A 21,318-nucleotide genomic window follows, 5' to 3' on the forward strand; every position below is an offset into this window, starting at 1 on the left:
GCATGAACAATGGCACGCAGCACTTTATTTTGGAACCGTTGAATGATGGGTATATTAGATTTGCTAGCGGTACCCCATAGTTGGATTCCATATGATCAAATAGGCTTGAGTATAGACTCATCTAATGATAACTTGGATTTGCACCTGATGAGCCAATACATTAGATATAGTTTCAGTCGAAGTTGTTTTCGTTTATAGGGTATGTGCTTCTTCCAAGTTACGCGTCGATCTAAGTGCATACCAAGATATTTAACTTGCTCTGCATGGGGGAGTTGACGATGATTGACTGGTGGACATGTTCTTCTACGCAGATTAAACGTTACATGGGTGGATTTTGTTTCATTGGCTTTAATGCGCCATGTCTTCAACCATAATAAATTGTATTTGATCCAGGTGGGTTTGCAGGTTTATTTATGCAGTGACCGGATCTTCATGGGATGTGGAGATTGCTGTGTCGTCTGCGTATGTTGCCACAGTAGTTATTTTTATGGTGGGCAGATCAATCGTATACAGAATATACAGTACTGGACTCAGTACACTACCTTGCGGAACTCCTGAATATATGGGATTTAATTCGGTATGTTCATCGCCTTGATTTACAATAAAATGTCTATCAGTGAGATACGATTTTAGTAATTGATAGTCCGAATGAGGGAGAAGTTTCTTTAGTTTAGCCTGCACGTCCGTATGCCATATTTTGTCAAATGCCTGAGATATATCTAGAAAAGTAGCCGAACAATATCTTTTGGCATTTAGGTCAGTGTTTATTTTGTTTACAAGTCTGTGCACTTGTTCTATAGTTCCACGCTTATTGCGAAACCCAAACTGATATTCTGGAATAATTTTTCTTTTTTCTATTATATAGTTTAGCTTCTTGATGTATCCTAGAAAATAACACTCTTATTATGATATGACATTTAAACAAATAATATGTCCCTTAAATGCTTTACCAAATTAACGTCATAACAACAAATTTGCTTAAAATTACAAACAAACAAATATAACCTAAAATAAGGCCGCCCTCTAGTGATGAGCCCAGATGCTTAAAATATGGTTACGGGTGTATCCATTTAAGTTCCCATTCTATATTTCTATGTTAAAAAACGATAGATCTCCTGAACTATAGAGTTTATCTATAAATAATTTTAATAAATAATTGGTGACCTTTAATACTACTTTTCTGTTAAATAAAGTAAACAAGTAAATGATCACTCAAGTTAATTACTTGTTTTAAAATACGACATTTAATGATATTATTATATAAGCTTAAGCATAAGCCATGAAATATTATAGAAAATAGTATTAAGTTATAACACGTGTAACGTTTAGAAACAACAAATATTTTAATTTACTCCAAAGACTTTTATTTATATGGAAAGAAGAGGCAACTTAGCTCTGCGTGTTAATCTCTGAATGATATCGTACATCGATGTTTATTATTGTTTTTTATATTGTTATTTTTGATAACAACGCTGTGCTCTGCTTTTGTACGACGTCACACACAATCCACATCTCCAAATCTTTTTGGAATTTACTATTTATGAAGTACCATGGGGTTGATGAGTTTTAGCCTGGTGTTAATATTGTCGCTTCTATTTAATCATAATCAAATCGTAAATATTCTCTTATCATCGATTTTGCATCTCTTATACAATAATATTCATTCATGTATTACATCTATTATATTACTTTGTTAATGGAACATGTTGCGTAATAGTACAGATCGACACACCTCATGCTTTTTAATACATTCTTGAAGTTTTTTCCTGAATCTAGTGTTTTTTTCACTAAAAATATGCAATGCAATATTATACAAATCATTCAGTGTTATTTAAATTTGTATTACTTGATAATCATGGTCATATGTCATCTGGCATTGTCTTTCATTATTTATTGTTATTCCAACATAAAATGTTCTAGTATAAAATAATTAACAAATATTTTTGATAACATTTTGTGTTTTTCAGTTTAGTTTTTTAAGTTTCATATTTCAATTTTGAATATTATCTCATCAACTTTATCCGAAACGTCTTTCTTATATATGCAAGTTTTATTTTTAAGAATACAATAAATAGCCGTCTTATTGGCGCAATGGTAAAGGCGACAGGACGGTCCTCCTACTGTTGTGATAGTCGCAGGTGCTAATCCTGCTGGGGCATGGTCGTAAATTTATGTTTGTGATTGTCCTAGACAAGAGTGTAAATTCCGATAAAGAAAATGATCCCTATCACGCCAGTAACCAAGCTGGGTAAGACCGATCGGATATCTTCTGGGGTGCTTTCTAAAGTTTGTCACTCGCCAATCGGTAGGCTTAATGCCGAGGACCGTGGTTCGGAGCTAGTGTTAAACTGTAAGTCAAGTCCAGATAAACCCCTAGTTGGCAAAAGGAGACTTTATATACTTATTATATATAATATAATAAATAAGAAGGGTCCTTCACCAAAGGTCCAGTGTGTCCACCATTTCATTAAATCTTTATTTTTAAATTTTTAATGCGCTTTTTATTGAATTTAGATGACTATATTATTAAGTCTTTTAAAAAAAGTTAAGACATATTATAACTTTGTTAAGGATTATATGGCTCCATAAGACATCCTAAATATATCGATAGATATATTTACAGAGACATTGGATTATTAGAATTCGAATATAGCAATGACGATATCAAACATCATTAAACGTTTTTTAATTCTTATTTTTGTCATTATAATATCAAAAACATCGTTATTTTTTTAGAAGATTAATGAGTTTATAACTGAAATATTTTTTATGGATTATGTCTAATTATAGATAATTATCCAAATAATATTTGATACTAATTTGTTGACTTCAAATTTCACTTATTGTACTGTTGTTATATTTTAATTGCTTTTTATATCGTAATTGGTGGGTTTACCGATAAAACATTAGGTCGTTTTTTTCCTTTGAATTTTAAACACTAATTAAACGTTTTTACAACGACCTTTTGTCACTTTTCTAGGGATGCTATCAACTTTTCAATCTCTTGATTTCTTGTCCACAGTATTGTGCCGGACAAATTGTTTAGCAAGGTCCGCCAAACACTTAACATCAACTCCTTTTGCAAGAAACAACTGACTTGTCAAACTGCCCTTATACCATAAACACAATACAATGTTCAGGTGATAAAATGAAAAATATAAGGAAAGTGATCTTCTGGAACTTGCATTTTCACTGCACAATGAACAATGATTTTTGGCCGAGGAAAGAATGCTCTACTTTTATATTTGTAATGTTCTATGGACACGCATAGTACAGCTTCATTGAATAAATATTACATAAAAATATGTGTCTTTAAAGCTATCTATTAGGAATAACCGACATTACATTTTGGATCGACCTATATTACTTATGATTATACCCGTATATATGTTCCCCATAATTTATTATGGTATTGGTTCCCTATAATTTAAAAAAAGTCCAGAAAAAGTTTGCGACTATATTATTTATTCAATTATATTATTATGTCGCACTCTGAATGATATCAATATAAAAACTGTTCAGTACATCGATTTTTCTTATTGTTTATTTTTGATAACAACATTGATACTATGGAAATGTATCGACAAAGTAAAAAATATTATCTATTAGTTGATTAGTACAATATATGTTATTCCAACTTATTTTGTAAATTTTTCTTGGATATTACGAAACCTTGTAATACTCAAACTATAGAGCCTCTATTTGAACATATATAGTCTGTTCCCTAAAGCCGTGAACTCACGTCATCTGAATTGATGGAGTTAAAATGTCGCATTGTGTCAACTTTACATTGAACTCTTTTCAACACCACTTAGCATATTTACCTGTATACATCGTTCTTGATCAAATTAGCTTTAATGAGCATTCATAATTAATTAATTAATTACCTTAATTAAACAAGCATTCTCCCTAACGCATTTGCTATTACTGTAAAATAGTTAGTATCTTTCTTTCCTGACATATTTTAAGCAAATGCTGATTTATATTCTGAGTAATTACATACATATCTATTACACATCGATATTACTGATCAATATACATGTATTCATCCTTTATTGGGTGTACTGTGAAAGCTTTCAAAAAAAAAAGAAGCTGACAGCCAAAAGCATAAATATTTTCGCACCATTTATTAATGGAATTAAGAAACTAAATTTGTAGATAGGTCAATTTTTGTATACAAAACACTGCATAATCAGTTGCAGACCGTTAACATAGCTAATTAATTTAATCCATAAATAAATAAAACAAATTAATACGGTAAAATTAATTCTTAATCGATACGTTCTGTGAATTCTTCTGGCGTGTGCCTTTTTATCAGCTAGATATCAGCTGGACGGTCAAAGTATGGTTGAATTAGTATGAAGCGACTTACATGACCTTTGACGGATAATTAATAATTAACATTGATTATAAATTAATCAGTTAATATACATAGTAACGTAAATATTTTTGTTTGACATTTTTAATTTGATCCCAAATTGTACACAACAATTGTGTATGACAAAATAAATTCTGGGTTTACGAGATATAAGGTTGGGAAAAAAGTAATTTCACTTTTTTTTCTAATAAGTGGCTTTAAATTGGCATATCTCTATTACTACTTATTAAATTAAGCACATCTCATAGAATATGTGATGTACAGTCGTTGGTTTACTCTGTCAAAAATTATTGTGTTTTGCGAATGGGATTTTAGAATGTTATTTTCCTTATATTTTGTTTTTTTTTGTTTCAAAATTGGCTGGTTTTCGTGTAGATAAAGTAGAAGTTTTTATGAAGAATTTTTCTTAGATATTAAAAATTATATCATTGATCAATCGTAATCATCATCGTACTTAAACCATTGTTGTGTTCAATTTACATAAGTTTTTGCACAGCCTTGTTGTTGAGTTTTAAGAAAAGGTCCTGACAAACCATGTTGTTGACAAAATCACATTAATAGAAGATGAATAAATCTCAAAGTCATTTATTGACCCCATAATTGGCCACAAATGCTCAATAATAATTACTTCATCATTCTTGATGACGTTGAAGGGAGATATTAATGGCACCCACATATTCGTTAAACATTATATGTGTCTCATATATAATGACACGTTCAATGTGCCATTGTATATTCACCCCAGTAATATATATTGTCCTCATTAATATGGTGTAAAAAGATATCATGAGGGTAACTACCATGAATAAGTCATATTTCAAAATCTTTTAGTGTGGTTATTTTTAATTATATTATCTGATCACTGGTAGACCACTGGAAATTCCATCGCATGTGTTGGATAAGATTCGTTTTTCAAGTTTTTGTTTTAAAATTTTGTTGTAATTTTTCTCTCTGATGAGATATTTTTCTCTTCTCTCTTTTTATTCTTGAATAAAATAGTTTAAATAATTTTTTTACGATTATACCATAATAAGGGAAATAATATCAAATGTATTGTATTAATTCATAAATAGTTGTCAAGTACTGCTAGCTGTGGTTAGCTGTTGACTTTGTGTTACGTATATATAATGGAGAGCTAGTTCTTCATTCATAATGTTTTTAATTTTGGAATTTGACATCTAAGGTCATGAGTTTTGTATTGTTAAGTATGTTCTTGTCTGTCGGATCCCTAGTTCCAAATATTTAATATATATATATATATATATATATATATATATATATATATATATATATATATATATATATATATATATATATATATATATATATATAACACACGGAATAAATTATTTCAACTACCCGTATTGAAAAACCTTATATTCAGTTATGAAGTCAGTACTTTATTGCTGTGTAAAATATATACAAAATTTTGTGGTGTTTTGTATATATAAGCTGTCAAGGATCTTTTTAAAACATAAATTATACTTTATCTCTCGATAATTAACAACTTAATGTACTTATTTCTATATTTGACCTTATATTGTTCAAATCACACTAAATATTTCTTACGAAATGTGATTATTGTGAAATGACTAGAGTATTCTTAATTAGTGAGATATAAAAGTCTAATAACTTATTTAATTTTTTCATTATTTATCATTTTAACATTATTTTGCTACGTGACAAATGAGACTACAAATATACTTAACAGAGAATTTCAACGAATTTAATTGGTGATTTTCGTGATTCAAAAGCATGTTTTCGTCTTAAATACATATGGTTAAATTAAGAGATAATTGTAATTAGCTGTGGTAATTTAACAAGATTAACTCTATTGTCATAATTGATAGTGCCTGTGCTTTAATATATAATATATATAAGAACTATTCGTTAATTTTGAGGCACTACTGACTTCATTGATTGAAATTGTGAGGATTGAGATGGAGATTTTGCTTGAGGAATCGTGCATCTGTCAGGTAATATAATTTAGTTTTTGTCATTTCGCCACAATGAAAATTTAACATGGACAGCTTTGGAGTTATTAAGAGGTATTTTCTAACCTCTACTCCATTTATAGATCTTTTGCTATGATAGCTGTATTGCCAAGTGTTCCAAATACTGTTTCTTTTATTTTCTTTTGTTGTTGGGATATCGGAGTATGGAGCAGATACAAGAATGGTTCCAAGACGCTCTGGAACTCCAACCAAAATAAGTTTGAGCTTTGAGAATGCTCCTTCATGTGAGACTCGAACATTTTCGTTCGAAAAGGTATAATTCCAGAAGTCGATAGTAATTCCGCGGTAGCGATTTGCTTATTTGTAGATTAATCTCAAATGTCATACCCGGTTAAAAAATTGTAAGACGTGCAAGTATATTGCAGAGCAGTATTTATATTCTTCGAATTGGTACTCTATGCACTTAGTCGATCGACGAATGATTTCGAAATCCAAACTGGAAATCTGGTGTTTCTATAAATGATTTGATACGTTTTAACAGCAGTTTCTCAAATAATTTTGATGAACTGTAAGATCCAACTTGTTCTGTCGGTTTGACAGGTTTTTACAGGACAAGCATAATTATTCGAGCAACCTTAAGGTATTCCGGAATATGCTTAAATCTCAAACTTTCATTGAATATGTATGTGAACATGATGATTGCGTGGCAGCTCTTTCATTAACTCAGGTGAAATATCATCAATTTCTGGAGTTTTTAGGATTGATATTGTTGTCAATTTCTGTGATGTAGGAAAATTAACAGGTCAATTAAAAGTCCCCGGCCTACAATAGTAAAATATATTTTTTTGGAAAAATTAGTTTTTTTAATTCAACACTTTTTGATACCATTTTTGTAGTACGATTTGTCCTTTGCTTCAAAATAGGCCTCAGTTTCGTCGATCATCTCTTCATTCGACGAAAATTTCTTCCCATTGAGCATTCTATTGAGATCTGAGAACAGGAAATAGTCGTTAGGGGCCAGATCTGGAAAATACGGTGGATGAGGAAGCAGTTGGAAGCCCAATTCATGGATTTTTGACACGGTGCACTGCCTTGGTGAAACAGCACGTTTTTCGGCGATTTCGTCCTTCAAACGGTCCAATAACTATGTAATAGTCTCTGTTGGTGGCCCTAATTTTTTCAAGGTAGTCAAGGAAAATTATTCCATGCGCATCCAAAATACAGACGCCATAACCTTGCCAGCCGAATGTTGCGTTTTCCCACGCTTTGGAGCGGGTTCATCGTCTGTAGTCCACTCGGATGATTGTCGATTGGACTTCAGAGTGCAATGATGCAGCCATGTTTCATCCATTGTTACAAATCGACGCAAACACTCGAGTTTATTACGCTCGATCATCTTCAAACACTACTCCGAATCATCAACTCGTCGATGTTTTGGTCAGAAGTGAGCTCGCGCGGCACCTACTTTGTACGGAGCTTTCTCATACCCAAATATTCGTGAATGATATGATGTACACCTTCTGCTGATATCTTTAGTGTGTCTGCTGTTTCATTCAATTTCAATTTACGGTCATTCAAAATCATTTTGTGGATTTCTTTTTTCTTTTTTTGGACTTTTCAATAGCCTGTTAATACTTTTTTACAGTAATACATTCGAAGTCAATATGAAGGCGATTTTTCTAATGCGAACTTTCAATGAACTGTTTTCCAATTAATAAGTTTAATTTTGCATATTTCAACATTGCATTTCTCAACCAAATGGTACAATTTCGCCGATTTTTATTACATTTTCTGATTTATTCAATCCCTTATTTTGTTTCCAAATGTTTTCTAACAAAATGTGACTTTTATAATTTAAATAATATGAAGTTATATTTTTTCTCTGCCATTACTTAAATTTACTTCTTAACATTAACATAACTAACCTTAACATAACCGAAAAATACCAGGTATGTCGAATCATCCTTCTAAATTAACTAATTGTGTACCTAATTTAATATTGTTTTAAACTTTATTTGCTTAAAACTGTCATATTGATAATGAAAGCATCAATTTAAAATGAACCAAACGTCATCGATTATTTTTATCCTCTTTCTATCAATTAATTTAGTATTTTTTTAAGTGGCTATCACATTATAGTTGATTGATGTGTTTTTATAACTGACAGTAATAGAATTAGACAGAACGACAATATAATTAGTTCATCCACATACACGCCAGAGAAACCAATAAAACTGCCTTAAATTAATTATGTTATAAACATAATGTTCTTACAAGTATGTTTACAATTTCCAAATATCCGGAATGGTTTAATGAATGTAAAACTAATATAAATACGTAAATAATTTACGTACTGTATGCGTTAAATCGCGTTGATTGAAATCATATTTAAATGGTATTATTGTTACTTAAATCTTCGTAATATAGTTCAGTAAATCACAAAACATTTTGTAAATGTTAAATCAAAAACATGTTTGTTTTTTTACAAAAATATTATATTTTGTATATTGACATTGTTTTTTAGATTTCTTAAGCATTTGCACGTAATTTTATTAACGATATCAATTGGTGGACTGGCAAAGTATCAATTACTGTTAAACAATCTGACTGACTTAATTTGGATTAAATTCAGTGGTTTTAACATTTCTCTACATAAAATAATAGTTTGTCGTTTAGTTTTATTGAATTATTTAGTGTATATACACGCTAATTATGGAATACCCAAATTTGTATTTTCGACATTAATTAATTTTGTTGTTTAATTTAAACAAATCTGCTGCAAAGCCCATCACATTTTTAGAAATTTATAAGGATGACGCTCTATGGAAAATGGATGCTACACGATTTGGTTGAATATGTCAGAAAAACGGAATAAAAATATAATTAATGAATATATGTTGTATCAATTTTCTCAATAAATGCATTTTTGTCCAAACTACTAACAATAAACTGGACTAAATAATAGGGAATAAACTTAAAATAGTTAAAATATGTTCCTATCAAATTGCGTGGCAGCTCTTTCATTAACTCAGGTGAAATAACGTCAATCCCAAGAGTTTTTAGGATTGAGGTTGTTGTCAATTTCTGTGATGTAGGGAAACGAATACGTTTTTACAATGATACATTCGAAGTCAATATGAAGATGATTTTTCTAATGTGAACTTTTATGAACTGTTTTTCACTTGATAAGTTTAATTTTGCATAATCATCTCCAAAATTGCAATTCTCAACCAAATGCTACAATTTCGCCGATCTTCATCATGTTTTCTGATTTATTCAATCAATTTTTTTGGTTTCCAAATATTTTCTAATGAAATATAATACAATTTCTAATATAACTAAGTTGTGTAAAATAAGAAAAATGTTTAATGAATATATGTTGTATCGATTTTTCTCAATAAATGACTTTTTGTCCAAACTACTAGCAATAAACTGACTAAATAATAGGCATAAAATAAAAGTAGTTGAAAATTAAATTAAAGTAGTTTAACAGAACAGTTTGTATATGTTCCTATCAACTTTGCTAATGAAAGTATTTAAAAAAACCGGCAATAAATTTAAATAATACTGTTATATCTTAATTGTGCCAAAAACTAATATTAGATGATATTAGATGTTGCATTCTGCAAATATAAATAATGTTCAAATATTTGAAAACAATATATTGTGTGTCAATATAATAGATCTGTGAATACTGCTCTTTCATGGAAACTCAAGTCACTTCAGCTTTCTACTCGATGGGCAGTACATCATTCTCAGACTGAAGAAGAAACTAAACACTGTGGTCTTGTAATGTAGGACATTAGAAAAAAAAAATAGAGTAAATTCAGATTAGGGTAACTAACTAAAAATTGTTGGAATTAACTTAATCGTTGGCCTGGAATACTAGTTTTAATATAGAACTAAATTAAGAAACCATTTCCAATGACAATCTGTCAATTCTTATTGAAACTAAAATGTCAAAATAAGAAAATATTTTGCTATTCTAAGAGAACATGCTACCTACAAAATATTATTCATATTCATTTACACTATTTCAGTTGCTAGATTCATTTAGCTAATATTTTCGGTTTCGTCATTAAATTCTTCATTGAATGTTACATTTTAAACCTAAATATTCAATATATTTTGGATTTAAATTTACGCTTTACTCTCGGATTGGTTACTGTTGATAAACACTCTTTTGTAAAACGAATTCTTACACTTACTATACAAATAATGTAGTCATTGCTTATCCTTAGGTTTTTAACATGCGTAAGCAAATGTTGGTAGAATGTGTGCTCCAATTTTGGCTATTATATTGCATTATAATGCGGCCTACTTGATATTTAAGCTTAGCGATTAAGTAAATTGCTTTTGTTTTTCTATAAATATTTCAGTAGGCCGTGTCATGTGTTCGAAGACTGAATTACAAATTCGACCTTGTCGAAGTTTAATCTTCGACCGTATTTATGGCTGATATGTAATGGGATCACACTCCTTTACAACTACATTTACAAGAAATTCGGTTAGGAAAAATAACAATAATATCTGTGAAAACGTGATATACGCTTACTTTATTGGCAAGAATAAGTTTTCGACAATGTACTGAATGTAATAAATTGACATGACAATAAAAAATAATAGTCTGGTTCTGGAGAATCGATTTCTGCTGCATTTAGTTTTGACATTTAGTTTATTTTAGCTTTGATATTTAATAACATTCTAATATAAAAAATATTAAAACAAAAATGTTATAAAATATAATTTGTTTTAACATTGTAGTATGTCTAATGGATATATTATCGAAGGAAATAGACTACAGTTAATTAAACAATCACAATAGTTTGTAGGTTAGAGTTATTTTATTATATTTACATTGAACCCTTTTCTAAACGACAGTATCCACTAGAGGTCTAAACGACCTAATTGATTTGAATTATTTGATTTTTGAGAGACTTTAGTCATAGTAATTCAGTACAGCTGCAACACAATAAATATATCACTATCACTATATAGTATAAAACAAAGTCGCCTTTTCTGTCCCTATGTCCCTATGTGCGCTTAAATCTTTAAAACTACGCAACGGATTTTGATGCGGTTTTTTTCAATAGATAGAGTGATTCAAGAGGAAGGTTTATATGTATAATACATGCATAATATACTAAGGCAACATTGCTAATTTTAGAGGTTTCTAACGTGATGTCGTAAATTAACCTATTTTTTAGGCTTATTTAGCAATTAGCAAAAACGCTGCCTAACCCTACGAGTTAGATCAAATTAATGTACTACAGTATTGTACACCATAAAAAGGTCTACAAAAAAGTCCGCGATGGTATATGTTTATCTTTTAGGGATAACCCACATTAACAATTTTTATTGTTTACTTTTTACGTGAGAAAATGGCTTATTTACGAAGCTATTTTAAGCAATACGGCATTAATCCTTATCGAATTAAGTACCTTAAATACAGTGTGCAATTAATATAGATCAATATGGTTCCTTACAGCATGTAAATTAAACAAATATTTTCGGAGATATTACAAATTTAAAATTTGCGTTTAAAAATGTGTAATGTAATAAAAATTGTATGAATTTAGATATTCCAAAGATAGCAGGAAATCTTCATAGTAAGTATAGGGGAAGAGGAATTGTTTTACTCCAAATTTAATGCGTGCAGGCCAAGGGCAGTAATGAATGAACCAAAAATACTGGATCGATTTTAATCATGTTTTCATTGAGTGACATAGGCATATATATTTTATGCCCGTGCAAAGTCGGAGCGGGCCGCTATGTTTTTATATACAACGTTCATATTTTTTCTGTAGTGTATTTAATTTAGTATCAGCATTGCACCCGTGCGAAGCCGGGGCGGGTCGCTAGTTTCAAATAAAAATCACAGCAGCTCTAACGCATTTTACTGGTAAGCAAGGGTCCCCATTGACTTGAGACGTAATCTGTTTCAGGCTGACTATTTATTTGGCCTCGAATTTACTAACTTTTTTTTATAACATCTTTATTAGATACGCTTAGTACAATCCTAATTATACAATAATTTATTACTAGTTTTCATTTGATAACTTGTATTAATTGACAAGCAAGACGAGTGCGAGAAAATACATCCATATATATTCCTCAATTATAAAATTATAGTAACTTATTTAGTCCTAAAGGTATACACTTTATATAGGTTCGTATGGTTTGGTTCGCTTCAATCTCCTGGCATCCTGCGCGCTGTCCAGCAGTTGTATTGATTCCACGTTAGTATGATTTAGTAATCTTCCTTCGTGTTTCAAGGCGAAATCTTGGATAACTTCGCAAATCTATTTGATTTCCAGGTCATTGTGCAGTTCTTCGTTGGTTACTTAGTGATAGGCATTGGTAATCAATCGAAGAACCTTGTTTTGCACCCCATAGGTCCAAATTGGCTTTATGATTGTCTTTTAGATCAACCTATTTGATTTTAGATCAAGTTGAGAGTATGTTCCGACTAACCAGTATAGTTGTTTTATTTTGGTTCTAATGTGTTTTGCTTTTTGTCTAACATGATGTTATTTACAAGCTGCAATAACAATACATTATACATATTAATGACGTGAGTTCACTGCTACTTTGGATAGACTATAGTCTATTCAAAGTTTTTTTGTACATACGTTATCAAGATGTTTAATGTATTGCCTGCCGCAATTTGTAAATTTGTTTCAGAATCAGACAATATTTTCTTTCTCATTTTATTCTAGTCAAAAAGAGATACAATGCGGTCTGATTAGTTCGAACACGTAAACGAATGAGCCTGTCAAAGTAGTTCAGTTGTCAGATGTATGCAAAATTCTTGAAAGCAATAGTGATAAGAGGTTACAACTCTAACCTATAAACTATTGTGGCTGTATAATTAACTGTAGTTTTTAGATGTACTATAATGTTAAAATAAATTATATTTGATAACATTTTTGTTCGATTATTTTATTTGGATTAGAATGTTGTTGTATATCAAAGCCCATTTGAACTAAAACTCAGAGTTGATGCGGCAACATTCCGACGTTTTGACGTCACAAATTTAGATGACGTATGTACAAAATAACTTTGAATAGACTATAACATTATTTACACGGATACAATGTTGCCAATAAATTAATTTGGTCTAACATATTCCCTGAAAATTATGTTTCCATTATAACAATATCTAAGCATAATTAGATATTAATTTTTTAAGAAGCAATTTTTAAATTTGTTTCTTTTTCTTTGCAGAACGGCTTCTCACGTCGGAAATGTGCTGTCAATATTTCTGGGAATCAAATGGGTGCTCCGAAATGGTGAACGCCTGGAGCCTCAAGAACCTTGTATTATCGTTTCTAATCATCAGAGCTCCATAGATGTGTTAGGTATACGTCAAATACTTACATTAATGTTGATGCATGTTACGGTTTTGTTATTTCCAGGACAAATGTCGATGTGGCCTACTATGAAACGCTGCACAGTAATAGCGAAAAGTGAAGTCTTTTGGGCATGGCCTTTTGGTCTAGCTGCATGGTTATGCGGTTTGGTGTTCATTCCCAGAGTGAAAAAAGAGAAAGCAATACGAGTTTTAAATGAGGCTGTTGAAAGAATTAAAGTAGAAAAGGTACGTCTAAAAATTATGAAGTTTACAATAGTAAATTCTTGCCTACATATTTTGTTATTAGTTCTAAATAGTATATTACACCGCAAGAGCTGAAAGTTGAATTTTCGGCCCTGCTCGTCATGACTGGGATTTCAGCTTTTGGCCCGTGTGGTGTATACGATTTTTTTTTCATAGCTGGTCGACAGTACGTTTTTAACAACATGACAGCGGTAAACAATTTGTTGTAGCAACCGAATAAATAGTCCCTAGTTTCGAGTATAAATACGCATAAGAAATTCTTTCCTCCAGCCGTTATAGAGGGCGCGGGTGTACTTCTCACAGGGAATAAATGTTTAACTTTCTTCCCTGTTATTAGGGACGAAAGTACGTACTTTAGATCGAGGTATGAAAAAAAAATAGTTTTAAAGGATTTTTTTTTTAATTTCAAGCGTTTTGTCTCTTCCAACTCCCATTATTTTTGGGTTTCCCTTACCCATTTTCGGTCTCATTATTCATTAATAAAAATATATATATTTATCATATATATAAATATGTGTGTATATTGTGGTTTTAACATGATATATTTGATTTATAATTGGATTAGTACTTAATCTATGTTTGTAAAAAATCAAGCACGGTTAGTAGTGAGAAATCCTAATACGTGAGCCTTGAATATCTTTAAATTATATCGCCATTTAATTAGTGTTGAAATATTGTTTATAGCTATTCATTTACTATTTTGTTTATGGCTAATTATCAATAATATAATTGAATGTATTGCTCATTAACTACTGGGAATTTTTTTGGTCTAATTTCAACATGGAAAACAAACAAATCTGTTATTTGTATTGGGTCAAAAATTCCTGTTGGTTATTTTCCAGGATTTTATGATCACGGTATTTTAAACCCGTTTATTTACTGCACTTAGTCATACAGCAATTCATTAAAAGCGACAAAAATTATCTCGGTTCTGTTATACATCAATCATTGTAAAGTATTATGTATTGTATGCTTTTGTTGTTTTAGTTTTGCAACCTTTTTTAACTCTCGTTTATTTCTTACTCAATTCTAATAATATTATATGATTTTACGAATTAATTTATTACTACTGTTCTGTTGTACTTGCATTAATAGACAAACGCAGGCGAATACGGGATTAATACGTCAATATAACTTTAACTACTTAAGTTAAAGTTAAGAATACACTTATACACTAAACAAGCCCGTGTGGTTGGATTCGCTTCAATCTTCTGATTTCCTGCATGTTGTCCAGTAGCTGTATTGCCTCCACGTTGCTGTCATTTAGCGACCTTATTTCGTGTTTTAAAACGAAATCTTGGATCACTTCGTGTACCCATTTGATTTCGAGGTGATCGTGCAGCAGCTCTTCGTTGGTTACGTAGCGATAAGCATTGGTATTTAATCGTAGAACTTTGTTTTGGGTGCATTGGATTACTAGTTGGTTTGGTGTTTTAGTGCTACCCCATATTTGCACCCCATAGGTCCAAATTGGCTTTATGATTATTGAGAGTATCTTCCGACTAACTAGTACAGTTTCTTGACTTTGAGTCTAATCTACTTTCCTTTTTTTCACATGATGTTTCCAATTTAACATACCATCGAGATATAGGCCGAGGTATTTAGCTGATTCTGCTTGAGGAATCGGGCATCCGTGAAGTGATATAATTAGGATTTTTGCATTTCGTCCCAACTCAAAATTAACACGGACAGATCTGGAGCTATTAAGCTGTATTTTATAGTCTCTTGGCCATTTGTAGATTTTGTTGACTGCTACTTGTATTTGTTTTATAGCCTTAGACGGAGATGTATCTTTTGCTATAACTGTGTCGTCGGTAAATGTTCCAAGTACTGCTTTTTTTGTTATTGGAATTTCAGCATTATAGGACAGATACAAGAGTGGTCCCAAGGTACTACCCTGTGGAACTTCAGCCGAAATAGGTTTAAATATTGGTAATACCCCTTCACGTGACACTCCAAATTTTATTTTACTCCAGCAATTTTCATTTTCAATTAACATTTTCTAGATTAATCCTAGATGCCATACCCGGTCAAATGCTTGCGAGGCGTCCAGGAATATTGCAGAGCAGTATTTATTTTCTTCGAATGCCTTTTCAACAGCCGCTGATACTCTGTGTACTTGGTTGATTGTCGAGTGGTGATTTCGAAATCCAAACTGGAAATCTGGTATTTCTATAAATGGTTTAACACTTTTTAACAGCAGTTTCTCAAATAATTTTGATGTTGCAAGTAGCAGCGAAATAGTCAGGTCAGGTTTTTTAAGCGTAATTATTCGAGCAAATCATTCCGGAACATGCTTCAGTCTCAAACAGGCTTTGAATATATATATATCAACATGATTATTGCTTTTCGTGGCAGCCCTTTCAATAACTCGGATGAAATATCCTTAATTCCAAGGGCCTTTGGTTTGAAGTTTTTGTCAATTTCTTTGCAACTTGGCAACTTCCATTAGAGAAATCAGATTTACAACTATATCGGGCTGATAAGCAGGATTTGTAACTATTGTAGATTCTATTTCATCAGCTTTTTCATCGTTGGATCGTTGCATCATCAATGGGTTCAACAACCCATTGATTTTGATCATTTTTAGTAGGCGGTACTCTAATAATTGGTCTTTTAGATCTCCGAGTTGCTTTTTATAGCGAGTAATCTTTGTTTGATTCCGGGCTTAATTCACTTACGTAATTTTCGAAGCAACCCTGTTTATATTCTTTAATATTTTGATTTATCCGATTACTAATTCTATTAAATATTGTCTTATCTACACCATTTCTGGTTCTGTGCCATACTTTTCGTCTTTCTTTTATGATTTCCCTAATTTCTTTTATGATTCAAGGGAGCAATTTACCTCATATTTTAATTTTTCTCTTAATTTTGGGGTAGCTTCTTTTGCAATAGACCGAATTTGTTTAATTATATTTCGGGTTTGCTGCTCAAATCGTCTCTACCTTTGAGTGTTACATTTTATCGTGAACGTTCCTGTTCTAGTTAGTAAAGTTGTTAGTAAGATTAATCTCCTTATTTTTTAATTATCGCGCCTAGTCTTAACAATACTGGACTGTGATCGGATGGTAGTTTGCACAAGCTCCCGATTTGTGTTTGATTTGATGAGATGCCTTTGGAAATGTAAGAATCTAATAAGTCTGGCACTTTATTACTGGTGGTGGGCCAGTTCAGGGATCAGCCCTGAAGGATGATAATTGCTGCGAGTAATTCGTTTTCTTTTCCAGGTGTCTTTAATCGTAAGCCCCAAGCTGTATATAACATCAAAGTCCCTTCAAATAATAAAGCTTGGGCCTAATTTTAAAAATAAATCTTTGTATTGTTGTTGTGTTATTTTATATCGTAGTAGACAATAATATGAATAATGATAATTAAATTAAATATAATTGAATGTATTGCTCAATAACTATTAAGAATTTTTTAACTATAATTTCGACATAGACAAATACATATGTTATATCTATCGAGTAAAAATTCCTTCTGATTATTTTAAACCCTTTTAATTACTGTAGTTAGTCATACACCAATTCATTATTTAAAAGTAATAACAATTATCTCGTTTCTGTTATGCATCAATCATTGTTTTGCAAGGCTTTTGTATGTTTTTTAACATTATCTCCCGTTTATTTCGTAATCAAATCTGATAATATACAGTTCTAATTTTTTTACAAAAATTATATCCTCTGTTTTTTACTCTCATGTTTTATTTTTTCATCTATCGCTATCCAATAACATTTAATTTGTTAAATTTACTTGTTCTCGTGCTTTTATTAGATATGATTCTAGATGATATTGAATTCTTATTTTGGTTCCTTTTGCACTTTTGGTTTTAGTATTTCTTTGTTTTTACTTTAATAGTTTATGCTAGAACGATTGATCTATCGCCAGTATTTGTTGGAAGTCCATATCAAATTTTTGACGAAGTTGCTATAATTACCTAAGGATAGTTTTATCATGTCTCTACATATAATAAGAGTTTTCCCTGTATACAACCGCTAATCATAGTATACTTAAAATTGCATTTCTGACATTGGTTACTTGTGTTGTACGAAAATTCATGGTAATGCCGTTCCATCATATTTTAAACATGTAGGTTTTGGTTTCAATTGTTTAAAAGTAGTACTTTTGATGTCAATAACAAATAACAGCTTTTTAGTGCCAAACATATTAAAGAGAATGAATTGCGAGACTACCTATCGCTTAACCTATCCAGACTACCGCTTAACCTTTAGTTAGTTAATAGTTGATGATTAAACTATGGAGAATGATTCAAAAGTAGGAAAAATTACCATCACACGAATTGTTGCAAAAGTACTAGTAATAATGAGTGAGTAATAGCTATACGTTGCAGAAAGCGTGAATGATAATACAGCTAGAACAGGAAGAACTGCCACATCTGGAGCACTCATCAGTTATAACACCTTCAGATTACCACTATGCTCAGTACAGCATAGTTTTTTTTTTTTTGAAATAGTAAGAAAGTCCTAAAATGGCTCTAAGATTTGATCATTGTCAAACCGACATCGTTCTTTCGACACGGTATCGCCATATTGCTTTTCTGAATGGGAAAAGGTTGTAAAAAATAATAAAGAATATTTGTAGTTTTCAACTGGTACAATAACTACAACCTTTATTGATTTAATATCAATAATATTGATTGACATACGGTATCACCAATTAACATAATCTTACATTTCATTTACAAATTCGTACGCAGTTTTATAAGCGCGTACTTCAGTTCAAATAAATTGATACAATAAGTGCATTATACAGTGTTAATATTTTTAAAATTTTTGTTGAGACTATGCCTGTAAATGTTTTGAAATGAATATTGTTTTATTCAAGTTAGTATTATTACGCAGAGTGTAGTAGTTACTAACATGTTAGAAAGAAGTAAGGACCAAGAGCTATTCTTTCAAAATGCTCTACCACTATGAACGAGTATGCAAAACTCTCTATCAAATTTTGTCCACTCTGTATTATTCCTTATTTAGCAACTTTATTATATTATTATTGATAACATGTTATTTACTCAATGGAAACAGTGTCTTTTAATTTTGATATATCTCTTTTCACATTTAGGTTTTTGCGCACTTATATTAGTAGGTTATAGTCATAAAAATAGATATGATTTGTTTCCTAATTTTTGTTTCACTAATGTTTCCTTTGGTATAATTTTTGAATTTGTAATGATAATTTTTTTACTCATAATAATGCATAACGCGGAATAGAATAATACAGAGTATTAACTTAATATATATAATTTCAAAAGTGTTTTCATTGTCTTAGCAGGAAGGCACTGACAATGACATGTAAAATGGAAGAGTTAAAAAGACAGCTCAAAGATATATTAACAATATAATAAAACATCCACGTATCTTGTCGATAAATTCAGTCTCAACTTGTGGGTCTACGAATTGTATTACTTTATTTTGTATTAATGTATTTTGTGTAACTTACTTGTTGAAGAATTAATTCTTCTGATCATGTGTAGACCCAAAAAAACTCACCTATCTCTGTTAAGTAAATTAAGATCTTCAAAATAATTAAGTTTTTTATTGATAGCATAAATAACTTTTTAATGAGCAGCAAAATTTGGCTCTATATATATTGAATGACTTTGCACTAAAATTTTTCTTGTAGTGTAATTATATTTACCTTCAATGTAATTTTGCCATCGCTCTATTTGGACATTTATATATAGACATATGGACATCACTACATAGTATAAAACAAAGTCGCCTTTTCTGTCCCTATATCCCTATGTGCGCTTAAATCTTTAAAACTACGCAACGGATTTTGATGCGGTTTTTTTCAATAGATAGAGTGATTCAAGAGGAATGTTTATATGTATAATACATGCATAATATACTAAGGCAACATTGCTAATTTTAGAGGTTTCTAACGTGATGTCGTAAATTAACCTATTTTTTTAGGCTTATTTAGCAATTAGCAAAAACGCTGCCTAACCCTACGAGTTAGATCAAATTAATGTAGTACAGTATTGTACACCATAAAAAGGTCTACAAAAAAGTCCGCGATGTTATATGTTTACCTTTTAGCGATAACCCACATTAACCATTTTTATTGTTTATTTTTATGTGAGAAAATGGCTTATTTACGAAGCTATTTTAAGCAATACGGCATCAATCCTTATCGAATTAAGTACCTTAAATACAGTGTGCAATTAATATAGATCAATATGGTTCCTTACCGCATGTAAATTAAACAAATATTTTCGGAGATATTACAAATTTAAAATTTGCGTTTAAAAATGTGTAATGTAATAAAAATTGTATGAATTTAGATATTCCAAAGATAGCAGGAAATCTTCATAGTAAGTATAGGGGAAGAGGAATTGTTTTACTCCAAATTTAATGCGTGCAGGCCAAGGGCAGTAATGAATGAACCAAAAATACTGGATCGATTTTAATCATGTTTTCATTGAGTGACATAGGCATATATATTTTATGCCCGTGCAAAGTCGGAGCGGGCCGCTATGTTTTTATATACAACGTTCATATTTTTTCTGTAGTGTATTTAATTTAGTATCAGCATTGCACCCGTGCGAAGCCGGGGCGAGTCGCTACTTTATATATATACTGAATACACAAGACTGTTGAGACTGAAGATACATTATCACAAATTCTGAAATTAACTATATCATACACAAAATTAGTCAAATAGTACATGTAACATTGTAGAACAGCGCTTAAAATTACTGCGGTTTTATTACTACATTCAGAAAAATGGCCATATAATAACATGTAAAGTTTCTAATACATTCGGCAATTTATTTAATGATGTTGAAGATGAAAATCTACTTTTCACTATCTGCTCCAAAATTATCCATAACAGTTCAATTATATTGAGATCTGGCAACTGTACTGGGCAGAAAAAATTGTTGATGATATCCTGATGCTTTTAACGCCAAGGCTGAACCTTTTATATTTTAAAAAATATCGTTATATAGACGTTATATAAAATAGTAGGACTATTTTAACTAAATAGCAGTAAATTAAATACTGTTGTATTCTTTAAAAACGATGGATTAATCCTTATCTTTCAATTAGTATATAAGATAAGCTCTCTATATTTACCAAATACTTTTACGCATACTTTTTTATATAAATATAATTATAGTACTATGGATTATACAGGTCTGTAACAAAAAAAACTGTTTGAGTATTTTCAACTGATTTATATGCATTTTGTTATGCTAAAAATGAAGATAATGTGGACAATGTTCTAGGAGGTCAGGAATTATTTTATTGTACCATTATGATGGTTTGATGGATGCATTTAAGATCCAATACGATAACATAATTATCCAAATTGTCAAGAAACGTGTCATCCTATGACAA

General features: G+C 30.8%; 1 protein-coding gene across 1 annotated transcript in view; it reads left to right on the top strand.

The window, feature by feature from the left end:
* Positions 1–21,318, top strand: part of Agpat1 (1-Acylglycerol-3-phosphate O-acyltransferase 1) — a 37,658-nt gene that overhangs the window by 13,622 nt on the left and 2,718 nt on the right. The window contains exons 2-3 of the mRNA XM_076413773.1: positions 13,561–13,694; positions 13,752–13,933. Coding sequence (XP_076269888.1) covers positions 13,561–13,694; positions 13,752–13,933 — 316 coding nt within the window. The remainder of the gene's footprint in view (positions 1–13,560; positions 13,695–13,751; positions 13,934–21,318) is intronic.

The sequence above is a fragment of the Rhynchophorus ferrugineus genome, unplaced genomic scaffold (assembly GCF_030347505.1).
Source record: "Rhynchophorus ferrugineus isolate W39M unplaced genomic scaffold, kcgeb_rfMv2 rfM1, whole genome shotgun sequence".
Classification (NCBI taxonomy): Eukaryota; Metazoa; Arthropoda; class Insecta; order Coleoptera; family Curculionidae; genus Rhynchophorus; species Rhynchophorus ferrugineus.